This window comes from Charadrius vociferus, unplaced genomic scaffold (genome assembly GCF_000708025.1).
Source record: "Charadrius vociferus isolate BGI_N301 unplaced genomic scaffold, ASM70802v2 scaffold1196, whole genome shotgun sequence".
Lineage (NCBI taxonomy): Eukaryota > Metazoa > Chordata > Aves > Charadriiformes > Charadriidae > Charadrius > Charadrius vociferus.
In genome coordinates this window covers 302,535-324,725 of record NW_009648977.1, presented here as the reverse complement: position 1 = coordinate 324,725, position 22,191 = coordinate 302,535, and the positions used below count along the sequence as shown (strand labels likewise).

At 39.2% G+C, this 22,191-nt stretch overlaps 1 protein-coding gene across 1 annotated transcript in view; it reads left to right on the top strand.

The window, feature by feature from the left end:
- CIITA (class II, major histocompatibility complex, transactivator) overlaps positions 1-18,941 on the top strand; it is a 26,305-nt gene extending 7,364 nt beyond the window's left edge. The window contains 14 exon segments of the mRNA XM_009887746.1: positions 2,560-2,703; positions 4,413-4,541; positions 4,962-5,021; positions 6,620-6,703; positions 7,299-7,358; positions 10,323-10,472; positions 11,686-11,817; positions 11,956-12,012; positions 14,128-14,193; positions 14,627-14,867; positions 14,869-16,281; positions 16,395-16,568; positions 17,440-17,511; positions 18,857-18,941. Coding sequence (XP_009886048.1) covers positions 2,560-2,703; positions 4,413-4,541; positions 4,962-5,021; positions 6,620-6,703; positions 7,299-7,358; positions 10,323-10,472; positions 11,686-11,817; positions 11,956-12,012; positions 14,128-14,193; positions 14,627-14,867; positions 14,869-16,281; positions 16,395-16,568; positions 17,440-17,511; positions 18,857-18,941 — 2,867 coding nt within the window.
- Positions 18,942-22,191: the final 3,250 nt, after the last annotated feature.

The window sequence follows — 22,191 nt, the reverse complement described above, 5'->3', positions numbered from 1 at the left end:
AGAGGTAATACAAAGGGAACACAGGTCTACCAAATATAGTGATGCAGCTGGAGTTAATAGGCTGCTGGTGAAAGGAGCAGTTCTTTAAAGATTTAAAGAAAAAAAATCTGTCTTCACCAGTGTCCACACAACAAAGGATTGAACTTTCTGAACGGCGTGGAAATATATTCGGAAGCACATCCTGTCTTCCCCCTGCCCATCACACGCACTTTGTGCGTGGAGGCCTGCTGTGAAGGGAGCGCAGGCATCTCTGGGGACTTCAGTCCTTTGTCTCGCAGGTCTGTGCGGGGTCTGTCTTCCTCCCACTGAGAGCTGGCTCTGGCGTTCACACCCCTAGCACAGAAATTGTTATGAAATATTTTAGTGCTCTGATCTGAAAAAGTGCCAAATGCCCATTTTGGCAGTACTGTATGGGACCCCAGAGGGAATGTATTATCAGTAAACTAAGTTAAAATCATGTATGAAACAACAGAGAAAGTGCTGAGCACTGCAGAGCTTATTCATCTTTGGTTCCAGACAGGGGACTGCTGGGATGCTGTGAAAAAAGGGGGAAGCCCTAGGAAAGAAATTGCTGTTGTAAACAACCTTGGTAATGTTTAGTTTCATTTTGCGTGCATCAGTTACAACGTGCAGCAAAACACTCATTTTCCCTGAGATGTAGTTCTCCTTGCCTCTGGTGCTCTCAGTGTAGAACACTTCATCTTTCGAAAACTGACTTCTTTTTTCCTGCACCCTTGGACAGAGTGTTTTCCATGGTGGCACCATGATTTTAATGCAGCAGAGCCCAGCTGCTATCAAGAATTTGTTGGTTCAGCTACAGAAAGAAACCGCAGCATCCCAAATCCAGTGTAGTCAATCGAAAGACATCTATGTATAGATTTGCGTCAAAACCAAAGTAATGAAGAAAAAAGGGGGTAAGCTGTGAGACATTCAAACTGGTGAAACAAAAAACACAAGTAATCAAATATTTAATTTTTGAAAGAGTGGCAATCTTCATTCTTCCCAAAGTAGAAGGCTATGTTTCTCACTCCTGGGTTATAGCACCTGTTACATTCTAGTTTTCAGCTCTCTAGCTGGACTTGGCACCGGCAAGACTTCCTGTTGGTTGTTTCCTGACTTCTTGGCCATTGTAGCTGAAAATATTTTGCATTGCTTATGTATTTATCCACAGGAAAATGCTATTGAAAGAAAGGTTTAAAATAACAAAAGCTCTTATGACTGTCTTAGTTAAAGCTTAGTATTTCCAGGAAGATAAGTAGGCCTACTCTTATTCTTTCCATAGGACTTGACTTTTTCTTTGTCTGCTGTAATCAAGTAGTTTACTAATCACCGAGCTTGGAGTGATGCATTGATCTGTCTTGTATTCCCTTTATGGCTTCTGCCCAATTACTTCTCTGTCACTAACCCCAAAATTATATTGATTCAGAGGTCCTTCAAACAGCATTATTCACAAAGTCTGGCAACCTGGCATTCTGAAAGGCCCCGCTCAGTTTAGATTTTACATTAATTCAACAAAGGAAGGGGCAAAGCAAAATATTGCCACAGAATGAAAGTTTAATCTGGTATGTTTATAACATCATTCTCGGTTCTCATCCAGGTTTGTCAACATCTGCTTTCCATTCATAGCACAGCAGGCAATAATATCAAATTTTTGTAATCTTGGTAACGTAATGAGGCCACATAACATGAAAAAGAACTACCTAAGTGTAGGTTATTCCTACTTGTGGGACCTTACTGTGTCCACCCGCTCTTCTAAGTTCTGGCTCTAGATTCCGGTGTCTTCTGCAGCAGAATGCAGAGAGGTCCATTTCCAAGCTGTTCAGAGGGACAACCCCATAGAGGGGCAAGAGGAATGAAGACTTGTTTATAACAAATGTGGTAGTGCTTGACTAGGTCTTCTTTCGTCTGAGTTGTGTTGTTAGCTGTATTTCTCTTTTCATGTTGCAGGTAGACTTCTTGGTACAGCAGGTTGCTCCACATTTGCACACCTCAGGAGAGTAGACATTTGCATCCAGGGACATTAATGACATTCTGCTAAAGGCAGAATATTTGAGAGCCGTATTATAGCTATACTTCACTGCAGACTGTGGTGCTTGATGCCAAGCTGAAACTTTTCGTCGTCGTGGTGTGTGGACACCTATTTTAACAGGATATGATCTGGAAATTTTGCTGGTTGTTCATTTCATGCTGGCATCTCAATATCATGGCGGAGTAAATTATTTGGATCATTAGTGCTTGCATCATTTATACCCTTATAAAGATACAGGAGTTGTGACTTATTCAATACTTGGCACTTTTGGTCCAGGTAGTGAGACTGCAGTATCCCACTTCCCTGATTGCAGTGAAAAATAGATAAGTCTCATTGACAGCTGTATCTGGATCTGTAAATTTAAGTTTCTCAGGGTTATAACTCAATGCAAGACTTGGTAAGCAATACCAGTTTCACAGCCTTGAGATCTCAATGTCTTGTCAACAGAAAGCCACAGTGCAGGACTTGTAGTTTTGACTGACAACAGCTGTGGTTTTGTCATAGCTAACTGTTTTGCAATTTGATTTCAGACAGCAAGAAACAAATCATGGATTCAGCATTTGTGTCTGAAAATGGATATCTTGATTTGCTGCACAGTGATATCGATCCATTGCATCTGTATACTCTCCTTGATCCTAAGTCATCTGGAAATGAAGATGGTGACTTCTCTGCAGGTTAGTAAAACACTAAAAATTGCTTGATTAGTTTAGTCATCATGCCACAAGTTATTACCATCTCCTTTCAATTATGTAGCCATCTAATGGCAGTTTATCATGGTGGCTGGACTAAATTCAGCAGACACTTGGTCTTATGATATGCTAACTTTTCTGTATCTGTATATAAAATAGTGTCTGCTTCCAGAAACTATCGTGTTTGTAAAACTGGTACGTATTTACAGCTTCCTGCTCAGTGAGTCTAACAAAGCATACTATACACGTCACTCATCAAGATGTAAGGGTAATGTCTTCGGTTTGGATATCATACCTGTAAGTAGTTTATTTGCAAATGTTCCTGTTGTAAGCTGGTCAAGTGTAATTGTCAACACTCGTAGTTTCAAGCCAAAAGCTTTGCAAAACAGAGACTTTTAGATGAGTTTGTGATGAAGCCATCCGGCAAGCAAAGTAGCATTTCATTTCCTTCTGAGATCCTAAGGCATCAACGCAATGGACTTTCATTACCTGACGCTTTTAGGGGTACAGACCAATGCTTTTATGATTCTGTGACAGAGGAGAATGCAGAAGGGCCAGGGCATAAAGGTGATAGTTTCATGCACATAAGTTCTTACAGGTGATCAGACCAGGATGTTGCCCTGGCTCTGCTTCCTGCTCCTGAATTTGCATGGAACGTTCTGCTCTCCCTGAGTTTGCTGGCTTAAAAGTATGAAAGTGTATCTGTGCTGCAGACTGTGTTGTGGAGGAATAGCTGAGCTTATTTTAAAGAAATGAGCTGGCCTGTGGGTTGAGAGTGGCAATGAAAGGAGAAAAACAGATGTATGCCAGTAATGAAGTCCTATAGCTCTGTGCCAGATAGGTACAAAACGTTACCCAATTGGAGGATACCACCTTGCATCCTTGTTGCTTTCATGAGTGACCGGTGTCAGCGGGTACATGGGCAAATCAGTGCAGAACTGAGCACCAGAATCTGGAATCATCTTTGTGATTCATTATTTCCCAGGTTGAGCTTTGGTCTGTCAGCTACTGACTCTTAATAACACCCACAGGAGTGTTTCTTTACTCCTGTGGCCTCACTTGCTCAGTGACTGAAAGTAGGATGAATTTGGGATCAAGGACTGACTTTTGTTATATCAGCGATGTTTCACCAATTTGAATACTTCTAAGCCTTAGCAATGTCTGAGATGATGCAGGTAAATTGAATATTGTCAGGACATGGCGCCAGTTATTGGAAGCTGGATATTTCTCCTGTGAAGATGTTAGCATGGTCCCTGGCATGGTTTTGGCTGTGGCCAACTAGCAGCTTCACAGAAAATTTGTAGCTGCAGTTCAGGCGTTAGCATGGGCTCAGCATCGTTCTGAACAGTGAATGTGGATGATGCCATCATATCCTGAAGAATAAGAAAGTTTAAAGGCATGAATGAGTCTGGACCATGTGTGTAGGCCTTAGTGTCATAGAACAGATTCTGGAACTGTTTTGTTTACTAGGAGAGACGAAGTCTCAGAGTTTAGCAAAAGAAAAGTGTTGATTTCTGGGTGACTGTAACTTACTGAGAGTTCAGTTCTGTTCCTACTTAGGCAACATACAATGAAGAGCCAAAGCCTTATGCTGAAGTGTCAAATCTGTCTTTTCTGCCTGTCCTGCTATCTGCTTTTTTTACTCCTTGGTTATGGTATTATTGAGCCTGTGTGTACTTCTTTTTTAATTCTAGATCCTGAAGTTGATGCCAGCAACTATGATCAGTTCAATAATATGGATTTCCTGTGTACGATGGAAAATGCTGAAAATGGGGATGAATTGTATCTCTGTTCCAACACTGTCGAAGCTTATGCTAGAATAGGTATGAAAGCAATTTTTGTTTTTTAAATCATTGTTTTCCAATCAATTGCTATAGCTATTTCTTACACTTCTATTTTCAGTCTAAAGCAGTGGTGTATACTCAAGTGGCCTCTCCCTCATGCATGGTAGATCTAGCCAGGGCACCTAAACCTGTGCATTGTGGGGAAACAGATGAACAGCAGCTTGTGGTTGCTGGGGGAAAATCTCTCTATTAATGGCTCCTTCTGCTTAATACTTCCCGTCTCAACTTCTCCTTTCTCATGTTCTTTATTTCCTGAACAACTATTTACAAGAAAAACCTAATTTAACTCTTCAATTTCACTTATTCTTCAGAATTCTGTTAATGACTGTAAGCTTACAAGAGTTTTACTCTGAAATTTACTGTGTCATTACTGTGTTTCTTTTTTTCCCTCCTTGCTAGCTGAATTAGCAGAATATGTGCTCAAAGATCAGCAGGAGAAGCAGGTGGAAGACACTTTTGGTAAGATTTATGTAGAAAAGATTCATTTTCTCCATATCAGTGTTCTGGCTAACACCTGCACTGTACTTCATGCCCACAATTTGAACACTAGTAAGATTTCTATACATCTGGTATCCTCTTCTTTCCGCCTGGGAACTGTGTCCCAGGATTTTCATGGCAAACTTTGAGGATTTTCTGTATTTTTTTCAGACCTTTCTCAAAAATGGCAGTTTTATCTCTGACCAAGTTGCTGATCACGTCACCGTGGCCATAGTGTATGCACAGCTTAACTGCCTAGTGCAGTATATGCCCTCAATTAGCGTCAGACTTATTCTGAGCACAAGATGGATATACATAAGTTCATTAAACCTGACCCACCCAGAGGACTTAGCATGCGTATAAATTAAGTTCATGCACACTTATTTCTGTCCAGGATGCACAGAGCTGCTTGAGGAAGCATGCCAAATTTTGCTTCTCTCCCTGATCAATGCAGCAATGGTATAATATATACATAGTAAATGATTCCTTCATTCAGTGCTTGACCAGAGATAATTGTTTGACTTTTGGTAGTTGCATAAAAGCAGCTGTTTACTATTTTAGAATATATATATTAATATGTGGCTGTTGGGAAATCTGTAGGAGCAGAAAGATTCACAGAATATCTGTATATCCTGTGTTATGTTTGGGCAAAGTAATTTGGAATAAGGACCAAAGATCAGTCCTTACCTAGGACAACTCTAGCTACAAGAAGCTCATGTGATTCTTTAAATGCTTTTTACTGCTCTCTGGTGTGTTTAGCATTTTGCAAGGTTTTGCACCTAATGGCAAAATTTATATTGGTTTTAGAAGATGCAGTATTAGTACTTTTAGAATCATAGAATGGTTTAGGTTGGAAGGGACCTTGAAGATCATAAATTTCCAACCCCCCTGCCATGGGCAGGGACACTTTCCACTAGACCAGATTGCTCAAAGCCCCATCCAACCTGGCCTTGAACACTTCCAGGGATGGGGCATCCACAGCTTCCATGGGAAACCTGTTCCAGTGTCTCACCACCCTCATAGTGAAAAATTTCTTCCTAATATCTATTCTAAATCTCCCCTCTTGCAGTTTGAAAGCCTTACCCCTCATCCTTACACTTAAGTATTTGCCAGCAGAAGAATGGTATGGATAAATTCACAGTTCTTACAACACAAAATTTAAAATCTGTTTAGAACCCTTTGCTCTGTCTCTTAAAGGAACTAATCCTTTTCATGTACAAAATGAGTGAGTAACTTCACTAGTACTGAGATCACTGTGATACAGCTGTGATGTTTTATCCTTTGGTTATCATCAGAGCATAGAGTATTTATGCTTTATTAGCCACTGAATTTTTGACAGTAGATTAATATTTTGCAGGTCAGAAACTAAAACAGACCAACAGAGTCTGCATTCAGAGCTCTGTGGGCTTTCTAAATCATATCAATCTGGATACGTGTTTTATTGCATTATTTGTTTTTCATCTTTTATTTGGAGCATATTTTATCTTTGCCTTGTTGGTGCATTTCTCTTGCTTTTGCCTCTTTCTATAATTTTTCTAGGAGAACAAAGGTTGACATTTGGCAATATTTCATGTTTTTAGCAGGGAACCTTATTTTGGATGAAATGGCTGCTGAAAATACTGAGAAATTTACTGACATAAGGATGCAGAAATGTCACAAACGAAGTAAGTGAAAAACAGTAAGAGTTTGAAAGGCTGTAGTGTTTGAATTCCAAGTTTGCATTACAGTGCTTTGGTTTTAACACAGCCTCAATGCACCTCTCATGTAGTTCTTCACTTATACAACCAGATGTGCTCCCTCTGACTTTACTTATCCTGTGTAGGCTGGAAATGAAAACAACTCCCCCACGCACATTCTTTACAATTAGCAGAATTTGTTGTCCTGTAACATGACAATAAGCATGTTATAGTTCTTCCCTTTTTTTATCATCAGTGTTAGCTTTGGTTTCAGCGTATCAATAGCTTAGCAAGCATTAGCTGAATGATTTCCTCTTTAATAGCAAGAACAGCAGCAAAAATCTTTGATTACTGGCACAAAAATCTGCAGCCTAATTGAAACTTCACTGTAAGAGTAAAATCTCATGAGGCTCTTCACATTCATGTTTTATACATGGGACCTGTACAGTTCTGAAATAGCTGGGCTAGAACTGTTAGCGCGCCCTTCTACTTTGAAAAGTTAAAATAAATTTCCATGGTGGAAACTTAAGATTACCAAACTGGTTCAATTTTTACCACTTACTATGACCTTTCTTTCTTTCAGCCTTCTTGGGCTCTGCAGAGGGTTGCTCTGAAGCTTCAGAACCCAAATACAAGAAAATTGGTAAGTTATCGGCTGAATAGAAAAAGATTATTGAAAATATATTGTCTTATGTCCTAAAGTCTCACCCTTGGTTAGGTATTGTAACTCTATCTTCTAGGGAAAGTTTGGTGTCATAGATTTGATGATACAGGATCATCGTGCATTTTCATGTTTCTACTTCCAGCAGAGTAGAAATCACTGTAGAATCACGTTCTTACTATATACCTCTGGCTAATTCATGATGCAACAAATCTGTGCCCTCTTATCAGGAGTTATTAAACTGTGTATCTTAGGACCAACTACATGGCAGCCTGGAAACAATTGGATCCTTATGCTTCAAAAGCACACGTTCCTGCCAGGTGATAGAAAAATTACTTCCTTAGCATCAGCATCAGCACAGTTGAACTTTTCTAAATCTGAGAGAAGAAAGCAGAACAGTGGAGAATTGGGTCAGTGCCAAATTTTGTAATATTTATCATGTACGCCTTTTGTTTATGATGGGTCATGTGACTCAGGCCACAGTTGGGCATTTCCTGGATTTGATCCTCTTTTCTTCTAAGTGTGACGCCTTCTGAAAACCCAGTGAAACATCCTAGTGAAAATAATAACTGTGAAGAGATGGCTTCTTCACTCAGCCCCTGCGATGCAGTCCTTTAAACCAAAGTAAGAATGGGAGAAAGGGAAATTTCTAGGTGTTGCATGCTGTTAGACCATCTACAAAGGCAGTACCTATGGCCAGCAGGCAGGCTGTAGCTTGTTCCCTAGGTGTAGTCTGGTGTTAAAGTCCTTGGCCAGCTGTAGCCCAAATGGGTGTCTCTGGCATAGCGAAAGCAACAAACTACTCTTCCAAAATCCATGTGAGATCCATCACCATTGGATGAATATATTGTACTGTGTTTTGAAGTGAGGTATGCATTACTGTATGCTAGCACACTTCCCAAGCCTTCTGAGGGTAACTCCGACTGTACCAAACCCCATGAGCCATGTACATATCAGGATGGCAGCCAAAACCAGTGTGTAACCTAGAGAGCCATCCAGAGAGTGCTTGGATCATGTCACTGCGCTTCAGCAAAATTCAAGCCAGCAATTGCTAAGGAAGTGGCATAGACTGGATGAAAGTCATAGAGGGCACGCACATGCACTGGGACTGTGACCCAAGCTGGTTTTCCAGTGTTCATGTGGACTTCTTGGGGAGATTGGGCAGAATTGGCAGTGGAAAAATACATTTGATGAATCTGGAAATGTAATCAGAGTTCCTACTGAACTGGTACCTGCTGGCTGTAGTTATTCAGACACGTGTAAAGTTCCTGGCAGTTAGTACCCGCTAAAGGTGGTTTATCTTTGATCTGCTTAAATTCCTTTATAGGTCTGGCACTTTTTAAAGCCTGTGTTTGTGCTACGCTAACAATGAGTTTTCAATAAGGAAATGGCACATCAGTTCCTTATTTAAAAAGAAAACAAAACAAAGCCGGTAAAAATGCCTCACCCTATAGAACTTGCATTCAAGTCTACAGTATCACTGTAGAGGTAACAGATGCTTTATAAAGCTGCAACTACCCTTTTCCGGAAAGTGCTCAGAATAGTATCACTCTCTCTACCTTGCCTGATCCAATGAAGGTGCTGAGGGAAGGAGTATATACATAAGGCAGTATATGTGCTGGCTACAAAAATCTAATTGACAGAAAGATGAGCTTCATGACAAAATCAGAAATTTATTTAACCTCTCATAAAATGAGTGTAACAGTATGATCCTGCAAAGGCAAATGCATCAGCTCTTCAGAAGTGTAAGACAATCTACAGTAAAGAGGATAATGTGTACTAAAGTTCAGAGTGTTAAGCCAAGGATGAGATTCTTTCAAAGAAATTGAGTGAAATTAAACTTTAGATTTGCCCAACCATTTGTGGCTAGCTATAGCAGTACTTGATCTTACCTGACTGTAGCAATGCAACAATCCTTGGATAGGAAATTACATGGGAAATTCATATGCAGATTTACACACACACCAAAAAACACTTCTTAAAGTCTGTTTTTATACCACAGTAAAAGTGAAAGATTCCTATAGCAAAATAATACATCAGTTCCTGATAAACAACGTAAACACATTCCAGCGTAAAGAGCTTGCATTCCAGATGACAGCGTGCACTTTAGTGGCGCAAAACCCACACAGGTTTGTAGCTCCTGATAAAACATCAGACTGCAGAAAGTAATGAAAAAGAGACTTAATTGTTGCTGCTAGACAGGAGGGAGAAAGAAAAGCAAAACCAACTCTGAGAAGAAGGGTGTGGCAAAACCAGGGAAACTACCACACTAGTTCAAAATAAGCAAGTGTGTCTTACTTAATTTCTAAGACACTTTTGATGAGCAGATGAAATCATGCAAGGCACATGAGTCTCCCTCCCCATTTGTCCTCCTCTTGAAAAAAACAAATCCTGCAGGCAAGTTGCATCTCAATTCAGGTGTTTGTGACTGTTCTTTGGGAAATCCTTTTAACATAGCCTAGTTATCCTTACAAGCACTGCAGTGTCTAAGTAGAGAGTCAGGGTCCCCAGTTTATTGTACTTGGGCCTCTCTAATCTTGCGCAATATTAAGGTAACAAACCATGCTTGGGAAACAGTACAGCCAATGTAAGACCTTGTTATGTCCTATCTGTCAGCCATCTATGTTTAATCTGTGTTATGTTTACATCTAAACACATCTGAAGGTTTCTAGAAAGAAGGCAGGCCAGGAAAAATGAAGAAAAAGAAAATGAAAAGAGTGAACTATGGGGGAACAAAGTGATCTACTACAGAATTTCATAAATACATTTTAGATTGAGACCTAAGTAAATGTCAGAAAGCTAGTGTGAATTGTCCTTGCTTTTGGAAAATCAAAACACAACTGATCAGAATCAAGTGGTTTATGATATCTATTGAGATCTCTTCTTTGGCCGCCTTAACTTCTAGCAATGAAGTAACTTTCCCCTTTTGTTTTGCTTGTTTTCTAGTGGAAGTCCCTGCAGTGTCTGCAGGGAATGGAAGTTTTTTAGCTATGCCTCTCATCAGCCATCCAGCTGGCTCCACCTCACCAACTAACCAGCATGTGTCCTTTTCTGTTCCTGCTACCAATGCGTTGGAAAGAAGTTTCATAATTCCTGGTATGTACAGTACAGCTATAGGTGTGCACCTGCACACAGGTTGATTTATACAAGGGGAAAAATCTCCTGTAAATCTGGGCATTGACCATGAACAATGGCAGGGAAAACATGCATGGCACCTGTTTCAATGAATCACTTACAAGAGTGGCACTCACTAAAAGAATGAAAAATATTCAAGGAAAATTAAAAGTGCATTGTCCCTAATGAAATACAGTGAGTCTTTCATTTAATTGGTGAAGTGCAGGTTAATAAACAACAGAACAGAGTTATTTACTATATGCTAATCTCAATAATTACTTACTTCTCTTAAGAACAGGAAATGACAAAATTTTCATTAATAAACTTTGGGTTACTTCCAATTTCTTTTTCATCCAAAGGTTTGTAAAGAACTGTGGAATAATTATATTTGCCATAGTAGAGCAAAATCTAGGTTGGAATTTTGTTCACAAAAACTGAGTACTAATCCAAGTGATGGGCTGTGTAGCCGCCTTACATTGATCATGTTTTGTGGCAGAGGGTGCTCAGGGTACCCTGGCAAGTGCTAATGACAAAGACACAATTCAACACCTTTTGCTGTTAAGTCTATGCTGGAAAGGAACCAAAAAGCAGTGGATAAGTTAGAAGTCTTGAAGTATCTGATGCTAGCTGAAACAGCACAAAGTAGCAGAAGAAATTCTGTCACACTTACAGAAACTCAGAGCTATGGCTGATTAAATTGCAAGCACTGCATCAACAAAAAAAAATTCCCAGTGCAGGTTCAGAGGGAAGCTGCTTGCTATCTGTTTGGACAAGCTGCATGTGTTGCAATTACATGGCAAAGATGTAGTGCAAAGGATGGTAAAATTAATTCAGATACAACATATTTACACACTTCCTCTCTTCTGGCTCTCTGGTCCATTTACATACTTTGCCTTAAGTGCTTTTCCTTATGTTAATAGAATTTCTCCTTAGACTATCGAAAATCAGCAGTCTAAAAGCTGGGCAATCCCTTGTATTTCACATTCATCATACCTTTAAAGAGTTTTTGTTTAATGGATTTTGTGGAGCTCATGTGATGCTATGAATTCTGGTTTATAAACTCTCCACTGAGAATATTTGCCCAGAAGCTGCCAGAAAGGATAAGCAGCTCTTAGAAAGCTTTTTCTTTTTCAGAAACCTTTAGAAACCAGGAGCCTTTAAAAACAGAAGAGTCATTATTCTGCACTCATTTCAGGATCTTCAGCACCAGAGTGTCTACCTGTCAGCGTGAAAAGGAGCCAAGAGAATACAGGTTTTGCAGATCCTCCTCAGCAGATACTGAACTTCGTTCTTGGAAATGGCACATCAGATGTTATGATATATCCAGGTAAGAGCAATAACCTTTTATCCACATAAATAGGCAGAAAGTACTGGCAAATCAATGCTGTCAACAAAGTACTGAGTTCCCTCATTTCAGTTACTGATAGCTACAATGGGCTGAAAACTATCATTTGTTACTTTCCAGTGCTGACTTCTTCCACAGACTCATTGATATCTCCAAGTTTTCCAGTGAGTTTATGTGGTAAGTAGGAAATGAATTTTTATATATGCAGTACTTTGGATTGGGAGAAGGAGCGTATTGCTTGTACCCAAAACCAATTCTCCCCTCCAGACTTTACTCATATTGACCTTACTGAGGAAAATAAAAATTAATGGCATTTCCTCCTTTGTATTGATCACTGGCTGCTTAGCGTAGTCCAACATTCAGAGCAGGTAAAGGGTTGTAGAGATAGAGTTCCAGCTACGTATTAGTAGCCGGTCCACTGTGTTTGCTGTGAAGTAGAGTTTCTGGAAGAAGTCTTCTTGTCTAGTTAAAACAATACAAAAGCCTAGTGTGTTTGAGCACCATCAGAGGTGGAAGTTGTGCTGGTACTGGCATGGCCTGAGCATCTTCAGTGCTCTGTGCTGGAGGCCAGACTGCAGTCAGTTCACATGGATGCCCCAAAACCAAAATGATGATGAATTAGTTAAGTAACTAAATGATACGGAAGCCTAATATACAGAAAGGCTTACAAAGAAATTGGAACCTTGTTCAGGGTGTAACAGTCCCACCTGTGGTAGCAAACTTTCCTCTGACACTTTTCTTCCAGCCCTTAGACAGCTGTTAGAATGGGGAGTTTGATTTCAGCGGTTATTTATTTTGATCTCTGTGCGCCCTGGCGATTATAGCTGCTTGCAGCTTGCTTAAGTGTTTTGTTGCCCTCTGGTGGCTAACACCACCTAAACCAGAAAAATTTTAAAGTGGGGATTAATAGGCAAATGCCCCTAGCTTTGGGGAAGTGTTAGTAAATGGTATATACTGTTTCTGCGAATACACAATACTAATAATTCCAACTGATTTACAGCAGCACAATATATACAAGCATATCACAAACCTCAGAATTTCAAATGCAGCAGAAAAATTAGCACATAAGCTACCAAGCCAGTCTCTTTTCCTTTTTAAAAAAATTAACACCTGATTGATTTGTCCAGTGCTGCTTCCCATCTAAATGTGTCATTACAGCTTTTCTTGGTTTTTCATTCTGTTGTTTTTGTTTAATAAAATAAATAATGAACCAAAACCAGACACTTGCCTGAAAACAGGTATGTCCCCTCTTTATTTAATATCGTAAGTTGACTTTTCTTCTGCAAGGAGGAGAACTATCACTATACGAAATGTATTCTTTCACTGGAAAAAGGACTTGCTTATTAGAATTCTGCCAGAAGCAACTCTGAACTCTAACCATTCTGCCTGTTGCTGGCACGCTGTGTAGGAATTGATTTCCAGATCTCTGAAACTTTAAGATTTGTATTTTTTTTAACTGCATTCTACATCAAGATGAACGAAATATTATGGTAATAAACAGATTTGTACAAATCTAGGGAGATTAACCTGTTTTGTTGGGGTTTTTTTCCACATCTCTGCTGAGTGTGGTTACTATGAGACTATTGACAAGGTTGGGTTTGTTAGTCTCTGTCAATTTAAATTCTGTCCTGTGTCTGCAAAGCTTTTCCTACCAAAAGTTTTGTCAAAATTGGTACTCTGTCATTAACAGTCTGTAGAAAATATGCTTTCTCTGAAAAATTCCCAGTTTCTTTGTGTATGGCAGGCACTGCTCATCTGATCAAGTGCAAAGGCCTGCAGTAGTTTGAAAACAAACAGGCAAAAAGAAAGAAAATGGGACAGTGACAGTATATCATCAGGAAGAGTTATGGGTAATTTCTGTTACTGATAGTCACTTCTCTGTGACTTTCATCCTTAATTCTTGGTCACAGGGTATAGATTAACAAAAGGAAGCCGTTGCTTTTGATGACATAACAAAGTCCTATGTGTGAGCATGAATTTATGCAAAACACTGACATTTGCAAAGAACAGTGGATGTCACCTTGTTGTGATAGGTCTTCTGCTTCATACAGCTGTCGGAACAGCTATCATCTTGTTTGGTGTCATACTGCCTGCAACAGTTCTTGTCAGATCAATTGTATTTGTGTGAGGATTTTTTCCTTTCCCTTGTAAAATAAAGTATCTCTTTCTCTGGATGATACATAGTTTATGTTGCACTGAACTTGAAAATTTGTATTAATCTTATTTTTGAAATTAGTAAAGCAGAATCAACGACTATCTAGGTGTCTTCAAGTATATAATTTGTTTCTCCAGGTTTAGAAATGTTCAAAGACATCCGAGTTCCCGTAGTTCCTTCTGAAGAAACTTTCAAAAGACCAAGTGAGTTTAGATCTCCTGAACTTAAAACTTCCCATCTTTTATCGTTAATTTTTCTGTGTTTCTGATCATACAGAAAAGCTACTTGTGGTAAGAATTGTCATTCAACAAGTTGTGAAGCTGTTCTGAGTGTTTGAGCACAATTCCTGTTTTTAAGATGTTAGACTTGTCTACCTTTAGATACCTAGCTGTTCTACCTACTTAAGAGGCTAGTGTACTTAGCTGGTTTATCATATGCATAGATACCTCCAAAATTATTATGCCTACACTCCTAATTTAAGTACCTGCAGTTGCATGGAATAAATCCATACCTACATGCTTTATGGGAACTGATATATTTTGACCATATTGCAATTATGTATTTAAACCACCCTGATGCAATGTTGTAATTTGTGGACAGTTTTCTTCAGTTTGTGTGTGCTTTTTATTTCTCTAGAGCCAGTGGAAGCTTTTTGTACATCACTTATGGATTATTTCCAGGATGTGTGCAAATCTGTGGCCATGGAGCGTGAAGTAACTCTTGAGCACCTATTTATTGATGGGACACTTGTTCAAAGCCAAACTGAAACCAAGACTGGGAAGAATAACGTAAAAGCAATGGAAAAGGAGCTGGTAACTTGCAGTCTGCAAGGGAAGGAAAAGGCAGCCCTTAGAAGAAGCCAAATATTTCAAATCCTGGGGCAAAAGCATTCTTGTTCAGAAGATCTGCCAGGACTGGTCCAATGGAGAGTTTTCTCAGTTTGAATTTGTATTTTGGTTTGACTGCAAACAAATAAGCTTGCCTGAGAAGCAATACAGCCTGAAGGATCTGCTTCTTGAATTTTTTGTAAAACCTCAAGAGGGAAGCAAAGAGATCTTTGAGTATATATTGCAAAATCCTGCTAAAGTCCTTCTGGTTTTTGATGGTTTTGAAGGGTTGCATGATCATGAGAATCTTCCTCGTTGCTCAGCCAGCCAGCCTGAAAAAGACTTGTGCAGTATAAAGGAGCTCCTTTCAGGTCTCATCCAAAAAAAAATACTCAACGGTTGTACTCTATTACTTACAGCAAGACCAAAAGACAAGGTGTACCAGTATGTGTCCAAAGTGGATAAGACTATTGAAATAGTAGGATTTTCCCCTCAGCAGAGAGAATTGTACATAACCAAATACTTTGAAGGATTACCCTACTGTGATAATGCACTGAAATTAATCAAAGAGAGTGAGTACTTGTTCAGTCATTGTTACAGCCCTCTTATGTGTAGACTTGTTTGTTTGCTCTGTGAGGCAGTACTTGAAATGGGAGAGAAAAGCCTTCCTTCAACTCTTACTACAGCCTTCCTGAAACTTGTTCAGCAAAAGATAATACCTACACAAACAGATGTTACAGCCATGCAAAATCAAGAAAGTCTTGCTACGCTGGCCCGTATAGCCTGGTATCTTGGAGAAAAGCACCAAAGTGCCATGAAAAGTGATCTTCTTCCTTCTAAGGAAGTTAAAGAGTTTGCTCTGAAATACGGATTTTTCTTGCCATTTGCATTCCCCAGGCATTCAGATAGTGGAGAAGAGGAATTTGGGAGCACATTCTCTGATTGTGTCACTCAGAATTTCTTGGGTGCGCTGCACCTTATGTTAGCAGAAGAGATCAAGGATAAAAGTCTAACAAAGTACCTGTCCTTTCCATCCAAGAAGAAAAAACCTTATAACTGGTTAGATTTAGTGCCTCGATTTTTAGCCGGATTGTGGTTCCTCCAGGATGACCCCTACTTCTGCTCCCTTTCAAATAAGGATGTAAAACAATCAACCAAGAAGCAGAAAACACTCTTGAAATATATTAGAAAGCTGCAGATAAATGAACTCTGTCCGGAGAGGTTACTCGATCTTTTACATTGTATTTATGAAACACAAAGCAATTACCTTTTGCAGCATGTGGCATTAAGGCTCAAGCCGGACCTGTCTTTTCTGGGCATAGTTCTTACACCACCTGACATCCATGTACTGCACTATATTTTAAAAAGGTCAAGAAAAGAGTTTTCCTTGGATTTGCGGAACAGCAGCATTGATATGCAAGGGCTAAAAGACTTGATTGGCCTAAAGAACGTGGCATCGTTCAGGTTGGTCATTCTTTGTAGATAGTAGTGTTGTTCATAGGACTGTATGTAGATGACACTTCCATGCAACAACAGCGGTCATATCTGTTGATTTCATATGTTTTGTGCCTTCACAGGGCCTCCCTCAGTGATACAGTCAGGCTCTGGAAATCTTTAGAACAAACAAAAGACTATGAACTGCTGAGGGCATCAACAGAGAAATTTGTTCTTGATCCCTTTAAGGCAAAGACAATGAAGGACGTCAGTGACCTTTCAGACCTTGTAGAGATGCAGGAGAAGATGATCAATTGGTAGGCTCATTTATGATCAAAAGTTGTCTTAATATTCTAGTGATTTAAGAAAATGGGGGTTCACTGACAGTGCTGGAGAATGAAGTCCTCTGCTTGTCCAAAGGAGAAGTAACTAAGGCAAGGCAAGCTCTTGTATCATCTCAGAGTGTTTTCCTACCCCGATGTGTGGTGGTCGTCATGGCAGGGAAGAGCAATGACAGCACCATGCAGAATATTTATCAAAACTGCCAATAAAAAAGCAAGCTGCCTTTCTTATTTTTCAGATTTCTTTTTTATCTCTGAGCATGCTATCTTCCAGTTGCTTTCAGTTACATACCTTGGGCTAAATGATCTCCCCCACTGTAGCACCTGGGCCATAAATGAAGGCTTGTTTTGCATCGGTCACAAATGACCTGAGTCAGTCCTTTAGCTCAGAAAGGAAAAGCTTGTGTTGTGTGATCTATAAACCCCGTGTTTCATCCCTGCTCATGATGTGGCTAGGGGATTGGTTGCAATTAAAAGCATGCATAAATAAAGTATTTTGGTTGGGTTTTTTTAAATAAAAATAGTGATATCAATTTTAATATGGGCAGTGTATGTTGATCAAAACATACACAAAATAAGTTTCATGTTTGAAAATACTTCATTTAGAAGAATGTATTTTTAAGTTTTATTGGAAAAAGAGCAAACAACTGCACTATGAAAGTCAATTATCAGACTGAAATTAATTGAACAAAGAAAGGTTGGTGCATGTTATTCTGAAGTTTCCTGGTTCCTCAGTTAATGCAGCAGTGGTTTATTTCCTGTAAAAACTTACTAAGAAATTATTTTAAAGCACTGTTTTCTTTGCTAAAGTACTTCTCATACTCTGGTTCTGCTGTGATTTATTTAGTGTGCGAGATGCATCTGGTTGCAGCAGCTATGAAATTCCTGCCATCAAAAACCTCAGAAAACTAGAATTTGCGTAAGTGATATACCTCTCTATTGATTGATGTATGATTACATGGATAATTGGCTACAGTCATTGAACTGATGTATAGTTAGTTTATGGTAAAGCATTAAGTAAACCCCATTTATTTCTATTTTGCTTTTCTCAACTAGATTTATTAAGTTATGGCCAAAACTCAAAAAATGTCATTTCTAGCTCCTGCAGTGATATAGATCAACATGGTTCTATCAATTTTTTTTTGTTTTGTTTTTTGTTTGATTTTACAAGTTAGCTCCTTATCAAAAGATGTAGATCTTGTGCCACAGGGTATAAAATATCTTGATTGTGATGCAACTACCTAGGAATTATTTTTTTCCCCAGAAATGCTCAGCTTTTCTATCTGAGTCTTCTGATGTAATTTTCTGCCCTATCAGAGCTTAGGCCATGAGAGAATAAGGTCAGAGAATGCCTCACAAATAAAATATTTAGCACCATTTTCCTGGTAGAAGGAAGATTGACTTGGAAACACTGACTTTAAAAATTAGGTGTAGTAACATTTCATTTTTTCCCCACAAACTGTAAGTAGCCTCCAAGGCTATTCCGTTGCTTAAAATATCCTGCTACAGTGTGTGAATTAATTCGGGCAGAAATTGCACTAGTGAAAGGGGGAACTCTCATCAACTCTTCATCTGTTTCCTGCTTTTCACATCTGACCCAGTCTAGAACTGCTATGCTTGGCCTCACTTCTGATTTTATGCTGCTTTCTCTTCTCATTTCCTCTCCTGCTTTCCCTTTATTTTTATTTTTTTTGTTAAAATTATGATCCTTTTAACTTGTCTGAACTTGCTGTGATACCAAGGAAACTCTAAGTATGAGGTTAGCATCTGAGGGACAAATGCTTGGAGCTGGAATATTAAAGTTCAATTTATGCTTTACGCTGCAGTAAAATGTTGATCTTAAGTTAGCCTGAATTGCCAATAATTGGGGGGGGACAGGGACAGGGAGGAGAATATTTTTTTCATCTCTGTTACCAATTTCAGAATAGTTAAAATTAAAAACCTGAAAAATATAAAGAAGAACAGAAACACAGGAATCTAAAACAAGTCAGATGAGTCTTGCAAAGAGTAACAAAAAAGTAGCAAAAGCGGGTACCACTTCTTCTGTGCAAGCAGCTCTGCTCTGTCTGACCTTAGCCTTGTGGGGTCCTCATCTGGAAGCTTCAAAGCAGAAATCCCTGCTGCAGATTGTAGGGAATGGCTGCTTCTGAGGAGTATAAACTAGCTTGCATTTGGAGCTGCAGGGGAAGTACTTAAAAATTCATAACTTATGCTGTCTCTGAGCGTGTGAAAAAATTGCTGCATGTCTATTTATTTTCTTCCAGGCTGGGTCCAGTATGTGGCCTTCAGGGATTCCTAAAACTTGTGGAAATTCTTGCAGCATTTCCATCGCTTCGTCATTTAGAGTGAGTAATGCTAAAGATTAACTTTGCTAATGTTGCTTCTCAGCAGCCCTTGATGATGGGGGAGCTCATGTACCCAAGAAACATTTTATTTGCCAACAAGACTACTTGGTTTAATGAACAAACTGAACAACAAAAACTCTCAAAGAATATAACCGCAGACTAAAAGCTAGCACTCTTCATCTCCCTTAAAACACTTGGTAGTGGTTTGTTTGATACCCCTTCAGTCACTTCCCCATGTGTTCCTCAGTGGTTAAAAGCTTGTGGGAAAGGTTTAGTGCAGAGCCCCCCAGGGTGCTCCCCCTTCATGCCATGACACTGATCGACACTGTCTGCAGATTACTTATTTCTTCATTCAAGCTCCATAACATGCCTGAGCCCCAGGCTCCCTCATGGTGCGGTTTCTGAGGGACTCACAGTTGTGTCTGCGACAGGAGAGGACAGGCTCCCTCCAGAACCAGAAGCAGTGTTAAATTTGGGGGTTAACTTCAGTATTTGTGCTGGTGCTGTGCACTTTCTGGTGCCAACGGACACTCTGAACTTCTGGTAGAACTTGTAAGAGATTGACCTTTGTGGATTTGATTCATGTAAAAGATATTTTAAAAGCCATATTCAGCTTGTATCTAGTTTTGTTCTGCCCATGTATTTTCACACACTTTTTGTCCCTTCCTTTACTGTGAGCAATATTAGAAACATTTTTAAGAACTCCAGTTACTATTTATTCTCTTATACCTATGACAAACCAGCTGTCTCTGAATTTTAAGCTTCTTTACGCTGGAAACATTGGAACAACAATAGTCAATATTCTGCTGTCATCTCTGTGGGAAGATTACTGGCTTTTGAGAGAGCCTTTGGCCATTTGGCTGTATTGTATCTGGCTTTTTAATGATATTTTTGGAAAACAGTAAAGCTCTAAAATTGAAATGAGTCCGACTGATCCCAGCATTGTCTGTCAGTTTAGAAGGTGATCCAGTATCTAAAATTGTGGCTATCTGAAACTCTTTCCATCTGGATACTTGAATGAGGAAAAACTTCATTTCTAATACTCCCTATCTGGAGAAGGTGCTGTTTAGGCAGGGATTTACAGCATCTGCTGGATTTTGTGAGTTCTGTATTTCTGTGTGCACAGGAAATCTCATTTCAGCATAGCTGGAACACAGCTATTTCATAACCATTTTAATAATCTTCAGTGTATGGTGGAAGCAAGGCATTAAGTGCTACCATTTGCATATCAAAGAAAATGGGTCAAGCCATTCAACTAGTAAAAAAATAATTTTTTAGTCTGTAAATTTGGGAAGCAGAAAGCTGCTTGTTAAAGAAGCTGTAATGTGTGTGATGCTTCTTGCTGATTGAGGCTCCTGCAGAGAAGGAGGTTCTCAAGATAGAGTGGTCTCTGAGGTGAATAAACCGGAAAAATTTAGATTAAAAGGGAAGCTAATTCTCTCTTTGTCGTCACCCAGCCTTGATGCTCTGAGTGAAAATGGCATAGGAGATGAAGGAGCAAAGAGTCTGTCTGAAGTATTTCCAACCCTGACATCACTGGAAACATTAAAGTAAGTGCAAGGTTAACAGTTCAGGGAAAATTTGAAAAGAAATAGATTAAACCTAGAGCCTTAAGGGACTGTGCGTTAACAGTTATGGACACAACTAACCCATGGGCATGGAAGACCAATGAGTCTATGGATATAATCTGTATATTCATTAGATAAATAGGTTAATCCTATGGCAATTCCTCATTTCCCTTCAAGAGCCGTAATTTGTCTTTTTCCCTGCATTTGGTCTAAACAGACTGTCCAAATTATATAAAATAAGACATAAAAAATGAATTTTCCCCACATGGTAATAAATTAGAATAAACATGCTCAACTAACAAGGCCATCTCACTTATTGTAGCTTATCACAGAATAAGATAACAGATGTGGGTGCAGAGAAACTAGCCACAGCTCTTCCTTCCTTGTCTTCGTTAAAGACACTAAGGTAAGTACTCGTATCCTGTTCAGTTGTTTTATACAATGTACCTTGCTATCTCTGTCAGAAGTTACCGAACATGGAACCAATATGTACACTGTGCAGCAGCCGAGCTTTTGACTTCATTGTTGCATAAATCCTTTAAAGAGAAGAGGAGAAAAATGTATGACCCTGTGTAGACATGCAGAAGATATCTCAGGAATATAATGAGGACTACTGGTTTTTAAATCCAATCCATAATACCCACTTATGAATAATACCCTGTACAAATATGCACCCAGGGCCATGATCTGCTGCAAGCTTACGTGGAGCTTGCTAAGCGTAGTGCGAAGCCCTAAGCCAGCTCCGAGGTAGTGTGTGTTTACTGATATGGGACCAAATGGTCCATCTTGCTTCATTAAAATATCTGGCGTAGGCCTGAATGAAGTGTCTCAGTAGGGAATGCCAGAAACCATGGTGTGCAATTCTGGAATAATTTGCTCACTTGGAAATCTTTTGAATGCTGTGCCTCAAATCTTTGAGCTTCATTTTCTTGCAGATTTTTAATTTGATCTAATATACACAGAGATGTTCTCATTATTCATTAAGAATCTAGACCTGTTTTTGCTGTAGCTGTGCTAGCTGAAGAAAGGATGTGACCATTTGCCTTGCTTGATACAGAAAATTTGAAACTGTTTTGAACATTAACTGCAAATAGATAAGGATGAATTGAAAGTTAAGATGTACCAACCATATCTGAAATTCCTTGATCTAATATAAAATCTCTTTACATTATCCATTATTCAACTGTGACTATACCGGTTTGGTTTTCTGCAGCTTATACAATAATAGCATTTGTGATTTTGGAGCAGAAAAACTGGCGAAAGTTCTTCCTGTGATGTCATCTTTAAGAGTGCTAGAGTGAGTATGAAATTTTTTGAGTTTGCCCAGGAAAGCTTACTTGCTTGAATACTGAAAATTCATATCTTCTATGCTCAGGGTAGAGGAGACAGAATTTGAGGAAGAAATTTTCAGGGAAATTTCACAGGGAAAATGTGCTTTTGTGCAGAGTCCAGATAGTCAGTGTTTGGAGAGGATTAAGGAGAAGTTCATCACAAAAACTGAAAAATAGGCTTTAAGATGGGAGGGTCATGGGGAGTTGGAGAAGGACCTTGGGCACATAGAATAAGGAATCCATCAGATGAACTAGCTTAATGAAGTTCCAGTTTGACCTTTTGAGTATTTTATTACAGTTTATTTGAATCGTGGATCTATTTTGTTGGGTTTTTTTCTTTTTCTTTCTTCCCCCA